This window comes from Podarcis bocagei (genome assembly GCF_964188305.1).
Source record: "Podarcis bocagei genome assembly, chromosome: 8".
NCBI classification, from domain to species: domain Eukaryota; kingdom Metazoa; phylum Chordata; class Lepidosauria; order Squamata; family Lacertidae; genus Podarcis; species Podarcis bocagei.
In genome coordinates, this window is record NC_138133.1 from 81,218,972 (window position 1) to 81,243,434 (window position 24,463).

Genomic DNA, 24,463 nt, shown 5'->3' on the forward strand with positions numbered 1-24,463 from the left:
TGCAATGCAGGAATCTCAGATAAAGCATTCATGACAGACGGCCATCCTACCTCCAATGTTAATATTTTATTGTGTTTTATATATACATATGTTGGAAGCTACCTAGAGTGGCTGGGGCAACCCAGTCAGATGGGCTGTGTATAATTATAACCATAATGGAATGGTTTTCCCAGTAGTGATGTATGGAAGTGAGAGCTGGACCATAAAGAAGGCCGATTGCCGAAGAATTGATGCTTTTGAATTATGGTGCTGGAGGAGACTCTTGAGAGTCCCATGGACTGCAAGAAGATCCAACCTATCCATTCTGAAGGAAATCAGCCCTGAGTGCTCACTGGAAGGACAGATCCTGAAGCTGAGGCTCCAAGACTTTGGCCACCTCGTGAGAAGAGAAGACTTCCTGGAAAAGACCCTGATGTTGGGAATGATGGAGGGCATAAGTAGAAGGGGATGACGGAGGACGAGATGGTTGGACAGTGTTCTCGAAGCTACCAGCATGAGTTTGACCAAACTGCAGGAGGCAGTGGAAGACAAGAGTGCCTGGCGTGCTCTGGTCCATGGGGTCACGAAGAGTCAGGCACAACTAAACGACTAAACAACAACAACAAAATTTTCATTGGAGAAATGTTGGAGGGTATGTACATCAACCTACATGACTCTCCCTAATCCTACATCCTGAGAAGCAAGGGGAATTTCCTGCCAGGCCAAAACACTCCAGGCATACCAGCAGTACCAGTGAGTACCAGCGAGGGGTGTGTCCTTAGGAGAGCTCCGAATATATGACCCAGAGGCCTAGAGGGCTGCATTCAGCCTGAGACTGCCCATCCTTGGCTAGAGATACATTTTTCTCTGGCTGCCCAGCCCAGCAGAGAACCAAACCCATACCTTCCAACATTCCACGGATGAAAATTGGGACGCGAGAGCACAGCACAAAAAAGGTGTGTCTTTTAGTGCCACCCTCTCACCCACGTCAGCTGGCTCACGTGAGAGTGTGACACCATTACAAGCTCCAGGGTCACCTGCAAGTGCCGATTCAACCTGGTGCATTTTGGGATCAAATCAGAAACCAGGACAGCGACAACAACAACAACTTATTATTTATACCCCACACATCTGGCTGAGTTTCCCCAGCCACTCTGGGCAGCTCCCAACAGAATATTAGAAAGACGATAAAAGATCAAACATTAAAAACTTTCCCAAAACAGGGCTGCTTTCAGATGTCTTCTAAAAGTCAGGTAGTAGTTTATTTCCTTGACATCTGATGGGAGGGAGTTCCACAGGGCGGGTGCCACTACCAAGAAGGCCCTCTGCCTGGTTCCCTGTAGCTACACTTCTCACGGAGAGGGAACTGCCAGAAGGGCCTCGGAGCCGTACCTCAGTGTCTGGGTTGGACGATGGGGGTGGAGACGCTCCTTCAGGTATACTGGACTGAGGCCGTTTAGGGCTTTAAAGGTCAGCACCAACTTTGAACTGTGCTCGGAAATGTACTGGGATGGCTTCTGTAATTCCAGGAACATCCTGTCAAAACAGGGAGTTGGAGGGTATGCTAACTCTGTGGTAAGGTAAAGGGACCCCTGACCATTAGGTCCAGTCGTGGCCAACTCTGGGGTTGCGTGCTCATCTCGCTTTATTGGCCGAGGGAGCCAGCGTACAGCTTCCGGGTCATGTGGCCAGCATGACTAAGCCGCTTCTGGTGAACCAGAGCAGTGCACAGAAACACCGTTTACCTTCCCGCCGGTATTTATCTACTTGCACTTTGACATGCTTTCGAACTGCTAGGTTGGCAGGAGCAGGGACTGAGCAACGGGAGCTCACCCCGTCGTGGGGATTCGAACCACCGACCTTCTGATCAGCAAGTCCTAGGCTCTGTGGTTTAACCCACAGCGCCACCAGCATCCCTTTTAACTCTGTGGTACGTTGTTTCTTTTTACCGTTCCAATGGTTTTGGCTTTTAAAGGCCCCCTAACCTCAAACATCCTAACTTCACACTTGAATCCAGAGGAAATCCCATCACAACCTTACAGTTCTTTTTTGTTTGTTGTCGGGGGTGTCCGTTTGCGACGCCCACATTAAGCGGGTTGTTGCTCAAGTGACTTTCACCAAGTACACAACAGACTTTAAATTAAGACTCGGGGTGGGCACGCGCCATTCAGAGAATGAACACAAAAGCTTATTAAGGCTATGGTGGGCCGTTCTGCATTCTCCAAGGTTGGAAGGGGAGGAGAGAACAGGCTTGACAAACCTCCGTCTTGTGACATTCTCAAGAATGTTTCACATTGACTGTGTTCTGATAAGGAATGTGTACAATTTGCAAAGGTTTAATGAATGGGGCATTCTTACAGCAGCGAATTAAACTCGTGCCCTCCAACATTTATCCGATGAAAATAGGGATGTCCTATGCAATTATGATGGTGATGATGATGATGGTAATAATTTGAATATTTATATCCCACTCATCTGACTGAGTTGCCCCAGCCACTCTAGGTGGCTTCCAACATATATAAAAACACAATAAGACATTAAACATTAAAAAACATCAACTCCCCTATACAGAGCTGCTTTCAGATGTCTTCTAAAGGTTGTATAGTTATTTATCTCCTTGGCTCATTCATACTGGACTGCAAAACACACCATAGGGGAGTGGGGTTGTGTTTGCAAGCTAGTCATTATGCCTCAGCTTGCTGTCTGTAAAATGGGCATGATAATTAATAAATTTGCAGGGATTTAGGGAGACTTGTTAGGACTGCAAAGCACTTTTACAAGTCTAGTGGGATGTTTAAAAAAGAAAGAAAAATGAACCAGCTTGGCTTTTCCCGTCCCCTTGTTTTCTTACCGGTTCCATAATGAATCCCTAGAGGAAAAGCTGGAAAGCCGGGAGGCTGAAGATCTCATGTCTCATCTGTCACCACAAGAACGTTACCTACACAAATAAGGGGAAAAAATAAAATAAGAGGGACAAAGTAATTAAAAGGAAACAGAAGATATAAAGAACAAACAAACAAGCACACATACAACGTACCCTTGTCAAATCTCCCCTTTTATAAATGAACAAGCAGGAACAGGACCGAAAGCGTCAGGAATGCAACTGCAACAGAAACCGCTGCCAAGCAGTTTGACATAAAAGTTACTCTGAAGCAAACAATTAGACTTGTTCCATTGTAGTTGACACAGCAATTTTCTTCTCAACATGGTAGCAATCGCTTAAATTATGACCGCTTCACACTTAAGAATGTATGAAGAAAAATGATGCCCTGAAGCGAGCGGGTTGGGGAATTACTACAGACTGAAGCTGTGTACACACTCCTGTTTAATGTGCATCTAGTGTGCTCCCACCACTGATTTGGTAAACAGGGTACCCAGGACATTGGCCACAATCCATAGCTATCCTGTATCTACCTTGGCGTTTGTGATGAAATGCTGTGTTTCGATGCTTCCACTGTCAAAGCACCTTCGACCCCTGAGGGATAGCTCGGTTGGTAGTGCGTGCGCCTTTCAATCTCAAAGTCATGGGTTCAAGCCCCACGTAATAATAATAATAATAATAATAATAATAATAATAATAATAATAATTTGTTTTTTATACCCCGCCCATCTGGCTGGCTTTCCCCAGCTACCCTGGGCGGCTTCCAACAAAGTATTAAAATACAGTGGTCTGTTAAATATTAAAAGCTTCCCTAAAGAGGGCTGCCTTAAGATGTGTTCTAAAAGTCTGGTAGTTGTTCTTCTCTTTGACTTCTGGTGGGAGGGCGTTCCACAGGGCAGGTGCCACTACCGAGAAGGCCCTCTGCCTGGTTCCCTGTAGCTTTGATTCTCGCAGTGAGGGAACCGCCAGAAGGCCCTCGGCGCTGGACCTCAGTGTCCAGGCAGAACGATGGGGGTGGAGACGCTCCTTCAGGTATACTGGACCGAGGCCGTTTAGGGCTTTAAAGGTCAGCACCAACACTTGGAATTGCGCTTGGAAACGTTGGGCAAAAGGTTCCTGCCTTGCAGGGAGTTGGACCAGAAGATCCTCGGGGTCTCTTCCAACTCTACGATTCTATGACTCTCAACAGAGAAAAAGAACAACCTGGCTGAGTTTTATGCTGTAAATGTGTACACACAGCTTTTAGCTCCTAGAGACTGCCCAGTTGGACAATCATTCTGACTCCCCGCGAACTGTAATTCTGTAAAGGAAGCTCAGGATTTCTAAGAGAAGCCATGATGTTGCAGAGCAGTGGTGGATAATCTTTGTGGGCTTCCAGGTGTTTGTTGAACTACAACTCCCATCAGCCAAAGCTGACATGGCCAATGTCAGGGATGATGGGAGTTGGAGTCCAACAAATATCTGGAGGGCCTCAGGTTCTCCATCCTTGTTTTAAAGACTCAGCAGGACCACACGGAAGGTTTTCTCATTCCTCTCGCCCTCTGTCCCCTCTCAAGTGTGTCATTTCCCTTTTCCCCTTTGTTTTTTTCTTATCACATTTATGTACAGCAGGCATGGCCAAACGTGGCCCTCCAGCTGTTTTGGGACTACAATTCCCATCATCCCTGACCACTGGTCCTGTTAGCTAGGGATGATGGGAGTTGTAGTCCCCAAACAGCTGTAGGGCCAAGTTTGGCCATGTTTGATGTACAGTGTAATCCTTTGCGTGCCTTACTGAGTTCAATGAAGACTTAGTCCTACTGAGTTCAGTGGTTCCTACTGAGTGACCATACTCCCAGGTTGTTGTTGTTTAGTCGTTTAGTCGTGTCCGACTCTTCGTGACCCCATGGACCAGAGCACGCCAGGCACTCCTGTCTTCCACTGCCTCCCGCAGTTTGGTCAGACTCATGTTTGTAGCTTCGAGAACACTGTCCAACCCCAGATACTATTGCAGCAGTATTTACTGCCTCTGTCTGACAAATTTATACTCCACCTTTCTTTAAAGTGCTTTAAAATGAAAAAACAAGTCAATGCAGAATACTAAAAATCAGATACCCATAAAACCAATGACAAATCTAAAAGTGTCGCATGTGTGTTTACTCAAAAGTAAGTCCCAATGTGCTCAATGGAGAATAGTCCCAGGAAAAGGTGTGTAGGATTGGTGCCTCTGGAAGCAACAAAAGGAGCCTTAAAAATGCAACAGTCTTTGCAGCCTGTCCAAAGTGAGCAGTGAGCAGGAGGCCTCCTTTGGCAGACTATTACGCAGCATGGGTGCCATGACTAAAAAGGCCCTGAGGACACACCATCTTTCTGAAAGTTGAAGGGACTTGATGCAGGACCTCAAATGATAAACAAAGCTGCCAGAGAAAGCTCCTTTGAAGGAAGACAATTCTTGAGATACTCTTGTCCCAGGCTGTTTATGGATTTAGAGGCCAAAACTAAGACCTTGAACAAAGCCCAGAAACAATTTAGTGGTCGGCAAAGTGGAAACAAAATCACTGTAATGTTATCTGATCGTCTGGCTCCGGTCAAAAGTCTGGCAGCTGCATTGTGCCACTAATTAAAGCTTTCAGATGGTCTTCAAAATCAGTCCCAAGATCAGTTGGGTACATTGCAGTAGTCTAACCTGAAAGTTCCTGAAACACAGATGACTGAGGCCCAGCAAACCACAGTTTGCCAGTTCTGGTGTCAGTGTTTTGTTTCCCAATCCTGAAACTGGAATTATGTTTTGAAGTGGGTTTACAGATGACAGTTTGGAAGCAGTGGTAGCCACAGAGTTGATAATGTGAGACTATAATTTGGCACAACGAGAACGAGTCCTGTGCTCATGTCATCCCTATACTCAATAAGTTCTACTCTCTCCTGGCATGATCTGATGAATTCGCTACTTCTGGGTTTGATGGTACATCTGAACTGGAAACTATGGTTTGCTCTAGTCTTCCAAACTATATTTGCGGCTGGCTTTCAATCAAGCCCAGCAGTTTTCTGGTTCAGTTGTAATGACAAACCTCTGGTTTGCAGCACACCAGGAACCAACTGTGAGAACACAGAGAGCCTCAGACTCCTAATCTTTGCTTTACAGGGTTGTAATAAAAAGGGATAAGTCAAGTTCTCCCATGCTGAGTTCTTTGCAGAAAGGTTACAGTGCTAATAGGATACTTGAACATATTTCTGCATCTTCGTTGATTATCATAATTGTATGTTTCAAGGCAAAGGGTGGAGACTTTCACTTTAATTCAGCACTAAAAGACTTAGTTGGTTAAATCTATTCATCATAGATTGTAAAATGTGGATTTTAAAACACAGTTTTAATGAAATCCCCGGGGAAAGGGTGTTCAGTGCTAAAGGAATTATTACTGTTATTAAAAGCAATCCACTGACATCTCTTTGTTCAGGCAATGGATCTCAGGTGTTCCACCGAACAGATGCCTTCTCTGCGTTCTGCCGATAAAGGAGAAAACCATTATCTTCATCTGCTAATCTCTAGACATCCTCTGCATCGATGCCGTTCTTATAATTATTTTAATTGGATGAGTAAGCAATTAATTGGCTGTCAGGCAAGGCGTTCCGTCAGTTCAGAAGCTTTTAATTGGCTTGCAGCTTTATTCTCAAAATATAGGGCGCACTATTTAAGTGCTCAGTTATGCAATCAAAACTCGGAGACTGTTATCCTGGAGCTCTTACTTCTAGACGAATCACCCATTTGTAGCAGGGTTGGGGAAATGGGAGGCCCTCCAGATGTTGCTGGACTACAGAACCCATCAGCCCTGGCTGCTGCTTATGCTGGCCAACAGATTGCTCTGATAGTAGAAGCAATGTAGCAGCTATTGGTAGCCTTGCCCATCATGTTCCAGTCTTGTCCTTGGATGTTCTCTATATATCATTTTTATTAAATTTTCTGAAATATACTCGGAGTCGAGTGTGGCTTTCATGCTCTTTATTCAGCTCATAGTAGTGAGGAGGAATGGAAGTTCCCTCGAAATGTCTGCTATATATATATTATTTACACAATGGGCCCCACGTGATTGGCTAATTCCGGGATTCTCCTGTAGGCCAATCAGGTTGCGGATTCACTTCCACCTGGAGTTGGATTGGGTGGTTCCTGCGGACCAATCAGACTGCTGCATTCTGAATCCTTTTGTTCTAGGACCAATCAGACTGCTGCATTCTGAATCCTTTTGTTCTAGGACCAATCAGACTGCTGCGTTTTCCTCCAAACCAACCTCAATCTGAATTGAGGATGGTGCAAACAATCTAGTTGCCTTTCAAACCATTATAAACAGCCCCACTCCTCATTCAGCTGTTGTTGGGGATCCTCTGCTCTCAATTTTCCTTCCTTCAGAACGGGAAATCTTCACCGGAAGGAATCTGAGTGATGCCAAAGGGATATTTTATGAAGATTTCTGTACACCATCCCTCAAACTTCAGACAGGCAAATTCTTTCTTCCCCTTACAGTAGGACTGTCAAGTCGCCGACTCTTTTTTTGATTACCTTGTCCTCTGATTCACCCCTTGAGCCTGTGAGCAAATCAGAGGTTACAATGAGTTCAGAGACTGCTATCTTAGTAGAACTGGTTGCATCAATCGCCTATTCTTTGACATCTTCATAATCTGTAACTGCCTAGACATCTGGTCCAAGGCCTTATTCGAGTGTTTTATTCCTCTTCATTTAGCTGCAATGACCAAACGTCTGTGTGGAATATTCAGGGACCCCTTTAGACTGGTGGTTTTTGGTGGCTGTGTTGTGCAGTGTGTTGTGTGTTTGGTGGATTTATACTGGGATCATCCAAACATTATTCTGCCTTATTAGTTCTTCTGTGATGCTTTTCTGGTGCTGCTGCATTAGGGAGCCAGTGTGGTGTAGTGGTTAAGAGCAGTGGACTCGTAATCTGGTGAACCGGGTTCACTTCCCCGCTCTTCCACATGCAGCTGCTGGGTGACCTTGGGCCAGTCACACTTCTCTGAAGTCTCTCAGCCCCACGCAGCTCACAGAGTGTTTGTTGTGGGGGAGGAAGGGAAAGGTGATTGTTGGCCGCTTTGAGACTCCTTAAGGAGAGTGAATGGCGGGATATCAAGTCCAAACTCTTCTTCTTCTTCAAGGATCAGCAATCTCTTGCCTTCCAGGTGTTATTGGAGAAGAAACGTAGTAACCTTGGGGCATCCTTGCACTGTAGCATGGGAGCAAGACACACGCATACACACCAGAACATCTGAACAACTTGCAACCTTGGCGTTATCAGCACCATGCTCTAACCCAGTGTTTCCCAACCTTTTTTGGGCAAAGGCACACTTGTTTGATGAAAAAAATCTCGAGGCACACCACCATTACAGCAACGTGACGTCAGCGCACAGCGTCACGCCGGGAGGGACGCACGAAAGTGTAAGTTTCAATTTTTTTCCCTCCCCCTTGCCGGGGAACCTCCAAGCTTTGGGGGTGGGGGGGGAGGAGGCAGCAAAGCGAGGGACTGAGGGACGGCGGCAGCTGAGGCGGCGGCGGCTGTTGTGGTGGTGGCGGCGATAGTGGGCAGAGGAGGGGGCGGCGGGGCCAAGGTGGCCGGCGGCGGCGGGGGAGGCGGCGGCGGGTGGAGCAGGAGGGCGGCCGAGGCCGGTGAGGGAGTAGGGTTGCCCGGGGCTTGAGGAGCCGTCGCCGGGAGTTGCTGCTGCTGTTGTTGCTGCTGCTGCCCGGACATGCCGGCCTCCTCCTCGTCCGCTGTCTCGCGCTCCTCCCTTTTGCGCGCGCTGCCCCGCCGCCGCCCCATTGGCTGGGTCCTGTCAGCTGATCCTGTGTGTGTGTGAGGGGAGAATGGAGAGAGAAACCTCGGCACCACCACCGCGGAGCCGCCCCCGGCTCGACGCGGATCCTCGCCGCCCCGCCTCTCGCCGCCCGCCTCGCCCGCCTCCCTCCCACGGCACACCAGGCAACGTCTCGCGGCACACTAGTGTGCCGCGGAACACCGGTTGGGAAACACTGCTCTAACCAACTGAGCTAACTTGTGAGGAGTAGTAGTAGTAGTAGTAGTAGTAGTAATAATAATAATAATTTTATTATTTATACCCCACACATCTGGCTGGGTTTCAGCACCCATATGCCTTACAGCACATATAAAAGCATAGTAAAACGTCAAACATTTAAAATCACAAATAAACAATAAAAAGGGTGTCTAGAGGGGGCCAGCTGTGTTATTAACTGTTGTGTTCATTTGCAGAGATTGTATGAACTTTCTCAGATACAGTGGTACCTCGGGTTAAGAACTTAATTCGTTCTGGAGGTCCGTTCTTAACCTGAAGCTGTTCTTTAGCTGAGGTACCACTTTAGCTAATGGGGCCTCCCGCTGCCGCCGCCACACGATTTCTGTTTTCATCCTGAAGCAAAGTTCTCAACCCGAGGTACTATTTCTGGGTTAGCAGAGTCTGTAAACTGAAGCGTCTGTAAGCGGAAGCATCTGTAACCTGAGGTACCACCGTATGGGGTAAAGAGCCTATGCCCAATCCTGATGTTGTTAAGACTCCAAATCCCATCAGCCCCAGCCACCGTGGCCAAATGCTGAGAATGATGGGAATTGTAGTCTATCAGCATTTGGAGGGCCACAAATTCCCAGTCCCTGTTTAGATGTTGCTCATTACTGTTTCATTGAATCTGAATTACTGTTTCATTGAAGCTAGGGACAAAGGTGAGAGCTCATCTCAGCTACCTGCCAATCTCCCATTCCCACCACCCTTCTGAGTAATACCCCTCCCCATCTTCTCACTATATAGAAGGATCTGGCAACTTCTGTTTCAGTGTATCTGAAGAAGTGTGCATGCACACGAAAGCTCATACCAAGAACTAACTTAGTTGGTCTTTAAGGTGCTACTGGAAGGAATTTTTTTATTTTGACTATGGCAGACCAACACGGCTACCTATCTGTAAAAGGTGAGAGCTGTTTCCTTGTTCTGCTGGATCTCTCAGTGGTGTTTGATACCATCGACCATAACATCCTTCTGGACCGTCTTGAGCGGCTGGGAGCTGGGGGCACTGTCATACACGGCCTCCTGGGCCGTGTTCAGAAAGTGGTGGGGGGGATGAGTGCTCAGACCCCTGGGCTCTTACCTGTGGGGTGCCTCAGGGTTCTGTCCTCTCCCTCATGCTTTTTAACATCTACATGCAACTGCTGGGAGAGATCTTCAGGGGGTTTGGGCTGGGTGTTCATCAGTATGCGGATGATACCCAGCTCTACCTCTCTTTTAAATCAGAACCAGTGAAGGTGGTGAAGGTCCTGTGTGAGTGCCTGGAGGCGGTTGGAGGATGGATGGCGGCTAACAGATTGAGGTTGAATCCTGACAAGACAGAAGTACTGTTTTGGGGGGACAGGAGGCGGGCAGGTGTGGAGGATTCCCTGGTCCTGAATGGGGTAACTGTGCCCCTGAAGGACCAGGTGCGCAGCCTGGGAGTCATTTTGGACTCACAGCTGTCCATGGAGGCACAGGTCAAATCTGTATCCAGGGCAGCTGTTTACCAACTCCTCATTCAGCTGTTGTTGGGGGTCCTCTGCTCTCAGTTTCCCTTTCCTTTAAAACAGTTGTACTTCTGCAAATCCCAGGGTCCCCCCAAACTTGCTCTTGTGTGCAGAAAGTGGGCTTTTGGCCACGTAAGCAAAGGCTCTCGGAGCCTGAGCATCAGATATAGAGGAAATGCTTTCGTTACTGTCCTCTCTAATACTGGGCAGCCTGCTTTCTTGGCAACGCTGAACTGGAGTTAGCCAAGAAAGAAAAAAACGGTATCGGGTCCATGTTAACTTTGTTGCTACAGTACTGTCTGCCGCTGTGCCAGAAAAACAACTCCCTTTTGTCCCTAAACAATGGCTTGAATCACAGAGTTTTGACCTTGATATATAATGCAAGCCCCGAGTAATTACAGTACTGATTTCTATGTAAGCAAACAATTCCGTCTGTAAAGGTTGGAGTGCGGCTGGTTTGCACACTGCCGTTTTCAACAAATGTCGTGTGTGTGTGTGGAAACATCATTTTGTACTCTGAAGATGTCGGAGCATAGGAGTGGGGAATTTTCAGAGATGAAAAGAAAATATCAATTACGGAGATGCAATTTGCGGCTAGCATCTGGTGCTCTGAGTGGTGGGGCAAGTGGTAAAAAAATGTAATATGGTCCCCAGAGATGAATGGGAGAGGGGGAAGGGGAGGTGCGACTTAGGGGAAGAGCACATGGTTTGCAAACAGAATGTGCTGGGTTCAATCTTTGGCATCTCCAGTTAGGAATGGGAGAACTTCTCCCATTTTCTCATTTTTCCATCCTTAAATTTAAAGCGCTAAACGGCCTCAGTCCTGTATACCTGAAGAAGCGTCTCCACCCCCATCATCCAGCCCGGACACTGAGGTCCAGCGCTGAGGGCCTTCTGGTGGTTCCCTTGTTGCAAGAATTGAGGTTACAGGGAAGCCTGCCCTGTGGAACATACTCCAAGCAGATGTCAAGGCAATAAACAACTATTTTACTTTTAAAAGACAACTGAAGGCAGCTCTGTTTAGGGAAGTTTTTAATGTCTGACGGTGTATTGTTTTTAATATTCAGTTGGAAGCCGCCCAGAGTGGCTGTGGAAACCCAGCCAGATGGGTGGGGTATAAATACATCATCATCATCATCATCATCATCATCATTATTATTATTATTATTATTATTATTATTTCAGTTTTCCACATTTCCAAATCAGTTTAGGACTTTGTGTCTGTCATGTTTATCCTCAGGCTTGTGTGCAATTTTGTCAGATATACACATTTTTTTGCAAAGCGATTTTCACTCGCACATGCATTTTAATGCACAAATCTATGCATACACGTTACTTGGCCGGAGAACCACATTGCAAAATTGGGGGGAAATGCAGACTTTGAAGGATGTGGTGGAGTTTCAGTTCTCATATTGTTCTGGAAAGGATGAATTTGGTAAATTTGCACTTAAATGTGAACGGAATCAAATTTCTTCCCTATCCCTGTCTCCACCTATAACGGTCAAAAGGGAAGTTTTTAATGCTTGATGTTTTATCGTGCTTTTAATATTCTGTTGGGAGCCACCAAGAGTAGTTGGGAAAACCCAGCCAGATGGGTGGGGTATAAATAATAAAATTATATCATCATCATCATCGTCATCATCATCATCATTGACTTTCTGATGTGCTGCTGAGACAGGGATGATCAGGTTGTACAAATCTCAAGCAACTGACACTAACGGGCACTGCCTTGGAGTATGTACAACAATTTTGGACCCCGCAATGCAGATTAAAATGATGATCCCATTTCTTGAGTCAAAGCAGTATATGAAGTTCTCCGGTGTCACATCTATTCCCCCCCCCCCGCATTACTTTATCTCCTCTTTTGGCAATAATTACTTGACACAAGCATAACAGAGAGAAAGGGGACATGTGTCTCATGCAATTTGGGAAAAGGAACTTTCACCCCCTTACTGTTCGCTCATCTTGACAGGTCCTCCTGGATGCAAAGAAAGAAACATACAATCATCCCTGGCTGTAAGTCCCAAGTTTGCTATATTTTATGGTCATGCCTTGCAGAGAAATTGAATCAGAAATTTTATGTCTGGCCAATATATAAATATTTACAATCCCATAATTATTGGCCACGGTTCACATCCATCCTAGATTACTGTAGTTTGCACTGCCTGTGGGTTCAGCACTGGAAAACGGTCAGAAGTGCTGCAGAACATGGGAGCCAGGTTGTTAACTGGCTATCTTTACTGAGAACATTTTGATTGGCTAACCAAGCAGAGACATCACCTTGCCAACAAAGGTCCCTCTAGTTAAAGCTATGGTTTTCCCAGTAGTGATGTATGGAAGTGAGAGCTGGACCATAAAGAAGGCTGATCGCCGAAGAATTGATGCTTTTGAATTATGGTGCTGGAGGAGACTCTTGAGAGTCCCATGGACTGCAAGGAGATCAAACCTCTCCATTCTGAAGGAAATCAGCCCGGAGTGCTCACTGGAAGGACAGATCCTGAAGCTGAGGCTCCAATACTTTGGCCACCTCATGAGAAGAGAAGACTCCCTGGAAAAGACCCTGATGTTGGGAAAGATGGAGGGCACAAGGAGAAGGGGACGACAGAGGACGAGATGGTTGGACAGTGTTCTCGAAGCTACCAGCATGAGTTTGACCAAACTGTTGGAGGCAGTGGAAGACAGGAGTGCCTGGCGTGCTCTGGTCCATGGGGTCACGAAGAGTTGGACACGACTAAATGACTAAACAACAACAACAACAATTTTATTAGGGCAGAAAAGGAGAACATTGCCTCCCTTATTGTCATTGGACACTAGCTTCCATTACATGGAAACCTGGGAAGCTGCCTTAGAATCATAGAACTGTAGAGTTGGAAGGGGCACTGAGGGTCATCTAGTCTAACCCGCTTCAATGCAGGAATCTCAGCTAAAACACCCATGACAGATTCAACCTCTGCTTAAAAACCTCCAAGGAAGGAGAATCCACAACCTCCCGAGGGAGTTTGTTCGACTGTTGAACAGCTCTCACTGTCAGAAGGTTCTTCCTGATGTTTAGTCAGAATCTCCTTTCTTGCAACTTGAAGTCATGGGTTTGAGTCCTACCCAGCAGAGCAGGAGAAAACAAGTTTGTTCCTTCTTCCAGTCTCCTCTCAGTCTCCTCTTTTCCAGGCCAAACATACCCAGCTCCTTCAACCATTCCTCATAAGGCTTGGCTTCCCGACCCTTGATCATCATGGTTGCCCTCCTCTGCACATGTTCCAGCTTGTCAAAATAAATTGTGGCAAAATAATAAGGAGAGAAATAATAATAATAATATTCTGTTGCATTTGGAATTGTGACTGTCTATTTTCAATTAGGGGCTGGAAACATTTCAGCTGGCCTCTGTAGCTGCACACCATGGCTTGATCTGCAACAGTTATTAGCAGGAAACGATAGTCCCACATGCTCATTCCTGCATCTCAAATGCACGGCTAAAGAGGCTGATGGAAAAGTTGGCAACCCTGTTCTCAGCTGATCTACATTAACTGCCATATTAATATATAATGTGTTTATATTAACTTGTCAAGGGATCCGATACTTGTAATAAAATACGTTTTATTATATACAACATGCATTATATATAATGCATTCTCTTATGCTTCCCAGTTCCTCTGAGCAGTAGGAAGTTCCAAGGGCTGCTGGTTTGGGCTGTGTTTCATTGTCAGGTGAAGGTGGTGGAGACCTGCAGGAGTTTTTGTAATACGGCGCTGTGGGTTAAACCACAGAGCCTAGGACTTGCCGATCAGAAGGTCGGTGGTTCGAATCCCCGCAACGGAGTGAGCTCCCGTTGCTCGGTCCCTGCTCCTGCCAACCTGGCACTTCAAAAGCACGTCAAAGTGCAAGTAGACAAATAGGTACTGCTCCAGCAGGAAGGTAAACAGCGTTTCCGTGAGCTGCTCTGGTTCGCCAGAAGCGGCTTAGTCATGCTGGTCACATGACCTGGAAGCTGTACGCCGTCTCCCTTGGCCTATAGAGAGAGATGAGCGCCGCAACCCCAGAGTCGGTCACGACTGGACCTAATGTTCAGGGGTCCCTTTACCTTTACAGTACCTCGGGTTAAGAACTTAATTCGTTCTGGAGGTCTATTCTTAACCTGAAACTGTTCTTAACCTGAGGTACCACTTTAGCTAATGGGGCCACCCGCTGCCGCCGTGCCGCAATTTTTGTTCTCATCCTGAAGCAAAGTTCTTAACCCGAGTAACTATTTCTGGGTTAGCGGAGTCTGTATCCTGAAGCGTCTGTAACCTGGGGTACCACTATAGCTGCTTAATATATTGTTATAAGTTTGTGGGTGTCAGACCCTTTAACACAGCTAGTGTTAAAAAAAAGCCATGTTAAAATATAAGCCAGGCAAGTTTCCATATAGTGTGTGTGTGTAATTTTTCATTTTCCCAGTTTACAAATATTTTTAGAAAGAAAAAGTTTGCACAGTCAATATAAAGTGCCCAGTCTTCAAGTCACCCCTCCCCCCTTTCTGTGGTTACTTATCTTTTACCATTGCATTTCCCCCGTTTACTAATTTCCCTTTTGTATTCTCTTAATTTATTCTTACTACACGTTTTCATGTCAATCCTGCTAATGATTTAAGTTGTTCACAGTAATTCTTCAAGTGGTCCACAAATTCTCCCCATTCTGTATTTAAAAAGTCTCTCTTCTAGGTTTCTTATTTGCCATTTCTGCGTACTACATCAATTTTAGTTGCCAGTTCCTCCTCGGTTGGAGCTGCAGGGAAGTTTCTTGAGAAGTATTGGCCTGGCGTCATGAGCCATTAAGAAAACAAAGGAGAGGTGGCTCTGTGCCAGATGCCAAAGGGGTGAGGATGCTGTGTGTCATTTCCAAAAGGAAACACAAATCTCGGGTGAGCCCCTGGGATCTCGCAACGCTCAGTATTGCTGTACTTTTTGTTGTTGTTGCTTTGATTTATTTATATTGCAACCCGATATGTGAGCATAACCCAGAAAACCTTTGCTATAGGTCGGAATATAAATACAGTGGTACCTCGGGTTACATACGCTTCAGGTTACAGACTCCGCTAACCCAGAAATATTACCTCGGGTTAAGAACTTTGCTTCAGGATGAGAACAGAAATCGCGCAGCGGCAGTGGGAAGCCCCATTAGCTAAAGTGGTGCTTCAGGTTAAGAACAGTTTCAGTTTAAGAACAGACCTCCAGAACGAATTAAGTACTTAACTGGAGGTACCACTGTAATGTAAATATAGAAATAGATCACATTTATATATGCTTGTAAATGTAGTGTGTGTATGTATACATGTGTGTGTGTGTTTATGTGTGTACACAAACACACATACAGACCTATAATGACTGAGTAAACACTATATATTTAAAGCACATCTCTCCAAAGAAGGCTGGTAACTGTAATTGGTTTGGGTTGCTGGGAATCATAGCTTTGTGAAGGGTACACTACAGTTTCCAGGTTTCTTTGGGCTGGGAGCGATGTGCTTTAAATATATGACATGTACGCAGCACTATCCTGGCACAGGACACTTTAAAATGTTCAGCGCACTACATTCACATTCACTGTCTCCATGTTATCCCTACAACAACACAATATAATTATCAACACCATAACCAGACACTGGAGAGACCTGTCAGGAGTAAGCATGGGCCAATGGTACCAAATATTATGGGAAACAGGCTTACTAGAAAAATTAACCAATAAACTGAAACTGACACAGGGACAAACAGAAGAAGACGCCTTCACCCCGCTATGGCTCCCATTTATCACATACACAGCCCAATGAGACAATGACAATAATCCACCAACAGCATACAAATCAATATGGCTAACCTGATCCAAAACACCCACCCACCCCACTCACACACGACAACAAAGATCACCATAGGCAATCACAAACAAACAACCACACCCTAGGCCAACCCCAACCTCTCTCTCCACCAAAGGAACACAAGTGAACAGCACAAGCAACGCTGACACCAAACCCTACATACATTAAGCATAATAGAAACATCGCCACCCGACCACACCCCCACCCATCTTCCCTCCCTCCACCCCTTTTTTCCCTCCCCCTAATGTCTCAACAAATGAAACGGATTTGTAAAAATGTTACATGGAAAAAATACGAGAGACAACACACTTACTTCTGTAAAACAAGAAAATCTTTAATAATAATAAAAAAAGTAATTATCCCCATACTACAGATGGGGAAACAGAGGCTGAGAGAGAACCACTTGCTGAGTAAGTTCATGGCGGAGGCAAAGGTTACAGCCGAAGCCCTCCTGATTCATAGCTCTATCGCTCAGCCACCGTGCCGGATGTTTAGCTCTTTTGATTACTCTGCCGTTAAGTGCAGGTATTCAAATAAATAACTTCCAGATAACTCGGCCTGGGGCAGGATTAATCATCACCTCTGTATGTCATGATAAATCACTTGGTTGGCTGATGGTTGTAGATCCCTTTGCTATTCGTCGCCGCTGCCCTGTCCGAGTTATGTGTTTGCTATGCTCCGCTGCGGATTGGGTTACCGTCTTTTGGCAGAGATAAGCAGAGCACCTGCTGACCCATTCAATTATTGAGAGGAAACGTAACGAAGATATGCATCTCATAAACTGTGCAGCCAGGCATGCTTCCCTGGATTTCCTCAGATGGCAATTCCCTCTCTCATTTGGTCTGGTGTTGTTATGTAAGCAGGAAAGTTGCATGGGGAATAATCGGGCTGGACGAAAATTTTGCGGGGTGGTGTTTTGTTTTTTAGCTGAAGCACCGGTTTTCTACTTGCAAGCAGTTCAAAAACCAAATCAAAATGTGGCCGTGATACCTCTGCCCAGGTCCCCTGAACAGTCTGCCTGCATTTTGATTGCCTGAACTTCCTAAGTACAGTGGTACCTCAGAAGTCAAATGGAATCTGTTTCGGAAATCCGTTCGACTTCCAAAACATTTGAAAACCAAGGCACAGCTTCCGATTGGCTGCAGGAAGCTCCTGCAGCCAATCAGAAAGTGTGGAAGCCCCGTCGGACGTTCGGGTTCTGTTATGTACTGAGTTGAATAGGATCCAAAACACAGCAGTCTGATTGGTCCTAGAACAATAGGATTCAGAATGCAGCAGTCTGATTGGTCCTAGAATAATAGGATTCAGAATGCAGCAGTCTGATGGTTCCTAGAACAATAGGATCCAGAATGCAGCAGTCTGATTGGTCCACAGGAGCCACCCAATCCAGCTACAGGTGGAAGTGAATCCGCAACCTGATTGGCCTACAGGAGAATCCCGGAATTAGCCAATATATAATTTATATAAAGCAGACATTCTGGGGGAACTTTCATTCCTCCTCAACACTATGAGCTGATTAAAGAGCATGAAATCCACTCTCGACTCCGAGTATATTTCAGGTTCCAAAGAATGTTTGCAAACTGGAACACTCACTTCCAGGTTTATGGCGTTCGGGAGCCAAAACATTCGACTCGCAAGGCATTCGGGATCAAAGGTGCAACTGTACTTAAAATGGCAGGATGTCTACGGTGTCATTTTCATTTAATTTTCAGGCTCATTTTGTCGATCTCATTTTTTTTGTAGGGACCACTATGACGCACCTTTCCAAATGTTATGTAAGTAGGAAAGTTGCATAGTGAATAATCAGGCTGGACTAAAATATTGCGGGGTGGTGTTTTGTTTTTGCTTTTTTTGTTTTTGTTCCAAATTGTAAAGAAGTCAAGAAACAGGAGAACGGAGAATTTTCTTCACGGGGCAGATGCATGTTGCTGGATTGGCAGAAGGGCTGGAACGTTATGACATCTGCCCCAAGGGAGTTTATGTGTCAAATAAGTTATTCCAGAGTAACTGAGGGAGAAAACAAAACCAAGCCACATCCATACATGCAATGCATACACACAAAAATGTGACTGTGTTTAAATAATAGATCTCGGAAGATTCAGAAGTTTGCAAATTCAATCCCTGGCATCTCCAGTTAGAAGTATTAGGGTGGGAAGGAGTGTAAGGTCGCCCCACTCTCACAGTCTCTGTTTCTGCCTGAGACCATGGAGGGCAGCTGCCGGTCAGAGTAGACAGTGCTGGCCTAGATGGACACAGAGCCTGTTGTGATATAAGGAGCTTCCTATGTTTACCAGCTTCACCTGGTACGTAGGCTGAGACCTTACCTGCCTGCAGACTGTCTTGCCAGAGTGGTGCATGATCTAGTTATCTCTTGCTTGGACTACTGCAATGCGCTCTATGTGGGGCTACCTTTGAAGGTGACCTGGAAACTACAACTAATCCAGAATGTGGCAGCTAGACTGGTGACGGGGAGCGGCCGCCGAGACCATATAACTCCAGTCTTGAAAGACCTACATTGGCTCCCAGTACGTTTCCGAGCACAATTCAAAGTGTTGGTGCTGACCTTTAAAGCCCTAAACGGCCTCAGTCCAGTATACCTGAAAGAGCATCTCCACCCCCACCGTTCTCCTGGACACTGAGGTCCAGTGCCGAGGGCCTTCTGGTGGTTCCCTCACTGCGAGAAGCCAAGTTACAGGGAACCAGGCAGAGGGCCTTCTCAGTAGTGGCACCTGCCCTGTGAAACGCCCTCCCACCAGATGTCAAAGAGAAGAACAACTACCTGACTTTTAGAAGACATCTGAAGGCAGCCCTGTTTAGGGAAGCTTTTAATGTTTAATAGGTAATTGCATTTTAATATTCTGTTGGGAGCCGCCCAGAGTGGCTGGGGAAACCCAGCCAGATGGGCGGGGTATAAATAATAAATTTATTATTGTTGTTGTTGTTGTTGTTGTTGTTGTTGTTGTTGTTGTTGTTGTTGTTGTTGTTGTTGTTGTTGTAACTCCAGGGAACTTTTCTTGCATGTGAAGACAGGCTCTGGTGGATTGAGCGGACAAGACCAACAGTTTCAAAAGCCCTGTTTCGGGAAGCTTTTAATGTTTGATGTATTATAGTATTTTAATATTCTTTTGGAAGCCGCCCAGAGTGGCTGGGGAAGCCCAGCCAGATGGGCGGGGTATAAATAATAAATTATTATTATTATATTATTATTATTATTATTATAGTGTTTCCAACGGTCAAGAAGTCAGTTTCTCTACGTACCGTGAGGGGCAGATGTGGCTTGTCAACCAGGGAAAGTAGTCCATTCTAGGAGAAGGAAAACTCTGACCCTAAACCTCCACTGCCTTGTGGGATATCATTGGGAGAAGAAAAGGCTAAGGAGGAAACCCTTCACAAATCCAGAGCAGAGTATCTCAGACAGTTGGACGGTGCCTTGTGTGCCTCCTTCCGTCAACTCCTGCAGCCAAGCTGGTGCCAAACGTCTTGCTCTGCTTTCCTTTGGACCACACCAGTAAGGCCAAGAGTCTTGTCGACTGAGTAGCCCAGGACCTCCATGCACACTGCCCAGGTGTGCTGGGCTTGGGGGTAACCTGTGAAACACGGTCCAGGACCAGACCACAATCCAGAGTCAGTCTGAAAGGGCCAAGGCAGGACATGAGGCAGGAAACCAGGTAAGGACAGATAAAGGATCTCAGGCAGGTTCTAGCATACAGCAATGTTGCTCCCGCAACCTGGGGCAGGGCCCGACAGCCTTTTATCTTTGTCGGGGTAGCCGCCGGTCCTGATCCCCCGGTGACTCACTTCCCTGTTTCGCCTGATGGTGAGCTTTCCTCCTGCGAGTACTCAGGTCTCTCCTTCTCTCAGACCTTAGTCTCTGCAGCTTGGGAGATGTCGGTGGGTTACTAGACCCAGAGGCCACCGCAGCCTCCCCTGACACAACCGGTAGTGGAACAGCTGTAAGTGATGGCCCAGCTGAAGGGAATGGGGTAATCCTCGCATCTGGAGCCAGGACAGGCTCAGGCCCCTGACTCGGCCCAGCTGGTGTTTGTTGCAGGGGAACCTGTGCAGACTGGGACTCTTCAGGATCAGGCCCCAGGCTTGGTTCAGATGGTGTCTGAGGCAAAGGATCTGGTGCAGACTGAGACTCCTCTGGTTGTGAGTCCGAGCCTGAGTCTCAGGCCATCACACCAGCCTTGTGCCCTGGAGAGGTCACTTCAGTGCTGCTAATGCAGCAGTTTTGACTTCACCCCTGGAGGCGCACTCCATTGTTTCTTGAGACAGGCACGTGACAACAGCAGCAGCCTTCAGGGACCTTTACTCATGTTCCTTGACTTTTCAAGCCCTCTGTTCCTGTTTGTTTATTCACCCTGTCCCTTGACCAGCCTCTTTTTTTGTTGTTGTTTAGTTGTGTCCGACTCTTTGTGACCCCATGGACTAGAGCACGCCAAGCACTCCTTTTTTTTTCTCCGTGCATAATTTTTATTAGTTTACAAAAGTCAAAATACATAACAAACTTAATCAAAACTCATATCTGTTCACTTACAGAAAAGAAGTTGACTTCCTTCAGTCATTCCACGAATCGTCCAAAGTAACATTAAACAATAAGTCCGCATTTCCATATTTGTAAAGCCATAAGTCATTCTCATCCATCCATTTTCTTTCAGCTTTACCCTTTACCTCTTACAGAGCTTCTTGGAAACCTACTAGTGTTATCTGTTCATCGATTAAGCTTTCCAGATATTTCGTAAGACTTTCCCAATTTTCAACAAACCTCTGATCTTTTGTGTATCTAATTTTACATGTCATCCTGTCCATCTCCACATATTCCAATAATTTACTTCTCCATTCCTCCGTTGTTGGAATACTCTCCTGCTTCCAATTTTTTGCTATTAGGACCCTTGCTGCCGTTGTTGCGTATTGAAACAATTTATAGTCTTTCTTCTTAATTTCCTTTCCTACCAAACCTAGCAAGAACGCCTCTGGTCTTTTGTTGAAGGTATATCTTAACATTTTTTTCATTTCGTCGTATATGCTCTCCCAGAACCCTGCGACCTTTGGGCATTCCCACCACATGTGGTAGAAGGTACCTTCCCTTACCTTACATTTCCAGCATTTATTGCAGGATCCATACATTTTAGCTAACTTAACCGGAGTCAGGTACCAGCGATAAAACATTTTCATTAGGTTCTCCTTAAGTAACACACAGGCCGTGAATTTTAAGTGTTGTTTCCAGAGTTTTTCCCACTCTTCATAATAAATATTACGGCCAAGATCTCTAGCCCAGTGAGTCGTTACCACCTTAACCTCTTCGTCAGCTAAGTTCCAGTCCAGTAAGTACTTGTACAGTTTGGATAATATTTTTATGTTGCTCCCCAGGATCTCAGTTTGGAATCTAGAGTTTTTGTCGGCATAGCCTTTTTCTTTTACATCCTTCCTAAACATATCATTTATTTGGTGGTAGTGTAGCCAATCGTATACTTGAAATTTAACCTGATCGTACGGCCTCATTTTCCATTTTCCTTCCTCCTTCATAAGCAATTGTTCGTAGGTTGCCCAGTTGGTTCCCATATTAATCTTTTTGATGGCCATTACCTCTAATGGAGATAACCATTGGGGTGTTCTGGGTTCTAACATCTCCTTATATCTTTCCCAAACCTCCAACAAAGGGCCCCTGAATATATGATTCCCAAATCCTTTGTGGCCCTTCTTCCGTCCATGCCACAGGTAAGCATGCCACCCATATCGGTTATCGTGACCCTCTAAGTCTAGCACTTCCCCATCCTCTAGTTTTATCCATGTCTTTATCCAGCATAAGCTAGATGCCTCGTAATATATCTTCAAATCAGGGAGGGCGAAGCCTCCTCTTTCTTTCGTGTCCGTCAAAATTTTAAACTTTACTCTCGGCTTCTTCCCCTGCCAGATGAATCTGGAGATGTCTTTGTGCCAGGCTTTAAATATCTTGGTACCCTTAATAATCGGGATGTTTTGAAAGAGGAACAAAACTCTTGGAAATACCGACATTTTGATTGTAGCTATTCTACCCCAAAATGACAGTCTTAACCGACCCCACGTTTCTATGTCCTTCTTAACTCCCTTCCATACCGTTTCATAATTGTTTTTGAAGAGATCTATATTTTTTGGCGTTACCCATATCCCTAAGTATTTCACCTTCTTAGTTACCTCTATTCCTGTTTCTCTTTGTAATTCCTCAATTTCGGCTGCCTGCATGTTTTTAGCTATTATTTTTGTTTTTCTTTTATTTAATTTAAAGCCTGCAACCTCCCCAAATTGGTCAAATTCTCTGAGTACCTTTTTTGTTGAGTCTAATGGTTCTTCCAATGTTACGACCAGATCATCTGCAAAAGCTTTAGTTTTATGCTCATGCTGGCCGACCCTAATGCCTTTGATTTCTTTATTATCTCTGATGGTTTTTAGTAGAACCTCTAATATCGTTATGAATAACAGTGGGGACAATGGGCATCCCTGTCTTGTTCCCTTAGTTACTGTTATTTCTTCCGTCTCTACGTTATTTATTATTAATCTTGCTTTTTGTTCCGTATATATTGCTTTTATGCCGTTGGAAAATTCAGTACCCACTTCCATGTGCTCCAATTGTTTCAATAGGAATTCCCAGTTTACGTTATCAAACGCTTTTTCAGCGTCCACGAATAGCAGTATGCCTTGTTTATCGCACCTTTCTGTTAAATATTCTATAATATTTATAATATTTCTTAAATTGTCCTTCATTTGCCTGCCCGGCAGGAAGCCGGCTTGGTCTCTATGGATACTATTTAGCAAAATGTCTTTAAATCTTCTTGCCAGGACTCCCGCAAAGATCTTGTAGTCTACGTTTAGTAAGGAAATCGGCCTGTAATTTTTGATTTGGTCTAATTCTGAATCTTGCTTTGGAATTAGTGTGATCAGTGCCTCCTTCCACGTCTCCTGTCTTCCACTGCCTCCCACAGTTTGGTCAAACTCATGCTGGTAGCTTCAAGAACACTGTCCAACCACCTTGTCCTCTGCCGTCCCCTTCTCCTTGTGCCCTCCATCTTTCCCAACATCAGGGTCTTTTCCAGGGAGTCTTCTCTTCTCCTGAGGTGGCCAAAGTACTGGAGCCTCAGCTTGAGGATCTGTCCTTCCAGTGAGCACTCAGGGCTGATTTCCTTAAGAATGGAAAGGTGTGATCTTTTTGCAGTCCATGGAACTCTCAAGAGTCTCCTCCAGCACCATAATTCAAAAGCATCAATTCTTCGGCGATCAGCCTTCTTTATGGTCCAGCTCTCACTTCCATACATCACTACTGGGAAAACCATAGCTTTAACTATACGGACCTTTGTTGGCAAGGTGATGTCTCTGCTTTTTAAGATGTTGTTTAGGTTTGTCATTGCCTCTTTAGCAGCCTCTTTAGCATTCCTCAATTCACTCTTCAAACCAAGGACCGAACGAAGATTTCACAGCAATCGAGAACAACAGCCAAGCTCTTTTGTCAGACCGCCCCCAGAGGGTTCGGTTGGGCCCTTATACCTCTAGTATGCTTAGGACTAACACAGGAACACCACAGGGATGCGTACTCAGTCCGCTCCTTTATATTCTCTACACGTACGATTGTGTCGCTGCTCACCCTAGTAATAGGGTTGTCAAATTTGCAGATGACACAACCGTGATTGGGCTCATCTCTGAAAGGGAGGGTGAAACGGACTATAGAGATGAGGTGGAGCGGCTGACAGAGTGGTGCAGAGCTAACAACTTGCTCATAAATACAAGGAAGACAAAGGAGCTTGTGGTGGACTTCAGGAGACAGAAGAGCAATGTCCAGCCACTTTTGATTGATGGGGTCTGTGTGGAGAGGGTAACAACGTTCAGATTTTTGGGCATTGAATTACAAGAGGATCTGTCCTGGAGTGTCAACACAAGGGGGCTTGTGAAGAAGGCGCAGCAGAGACTGTACCTTTTGAGAATTCTAAGGAAAAACCATCTTCCGCAGAAACTGCTGCTTGCCTTCTATCACTGTGCCATTGAGAGCGTGCTCACTTATGGCTTATGTGTGTGGTACGGAAGCTGTACTACCCGGGACAGGTTGGGGTTGTGCAGAGTTGTTAAGGCAGCAGAGAGCATTGTTGGCTGCCCACTCTCCACCTTAGAGCAGATTTATGCCACAAGGTGCCATAGGAAGGCACTGGACATAGTAAAAGATCCATCGCATCCTGGTCACTGTCTCTTCGAGCTCCT

At 45.6% G+C, this 24,463-nt stretch overlaps 1 protein-coding gene and 1 long non-coding RNA gene across 5 annotated transcripts in view; one reads left to right on the forward strand and one right to left on the reverse strand.

Moving 5' to 3' along the window:
• The window catches only part of LOC308593205, a 751,641-nt gene that overhangs the window by 213,240 nt on the left and 513,938 nt on the right, over positions 1-24,463 (forward strand). The window lies entirely within an intron of this gene.
• ASAP1 (ArfGAP with SH3 domain, ankyrin repeat and PH domain 1) overlaps positions 1-24,463 on the reverse strand; it is a 142,112-nt gene that overhangs the window by 109,135 nt on the left and 8,514 nt on the right. For 2 of the 3 annotated variants that reach the window (XM_081204431.1, XM_081204428.1), the window contains exon 2: positions 2,831-2,917. In XM_081204431.1, coding sequence (XP_081060557.1) covers positions 2,831-2,889 — 59 coding nt within the window. In that variant the 5' untranslated portion in view covers positions 2,890-2,917. Of the gene's footprint in view, positions 1-2,830; positions 2,918-3,016; positions 3,034-24,463 lie in introns of those variants that run through there. The other variant, XM_081204429.1, reaches the window with a different exon arrangement.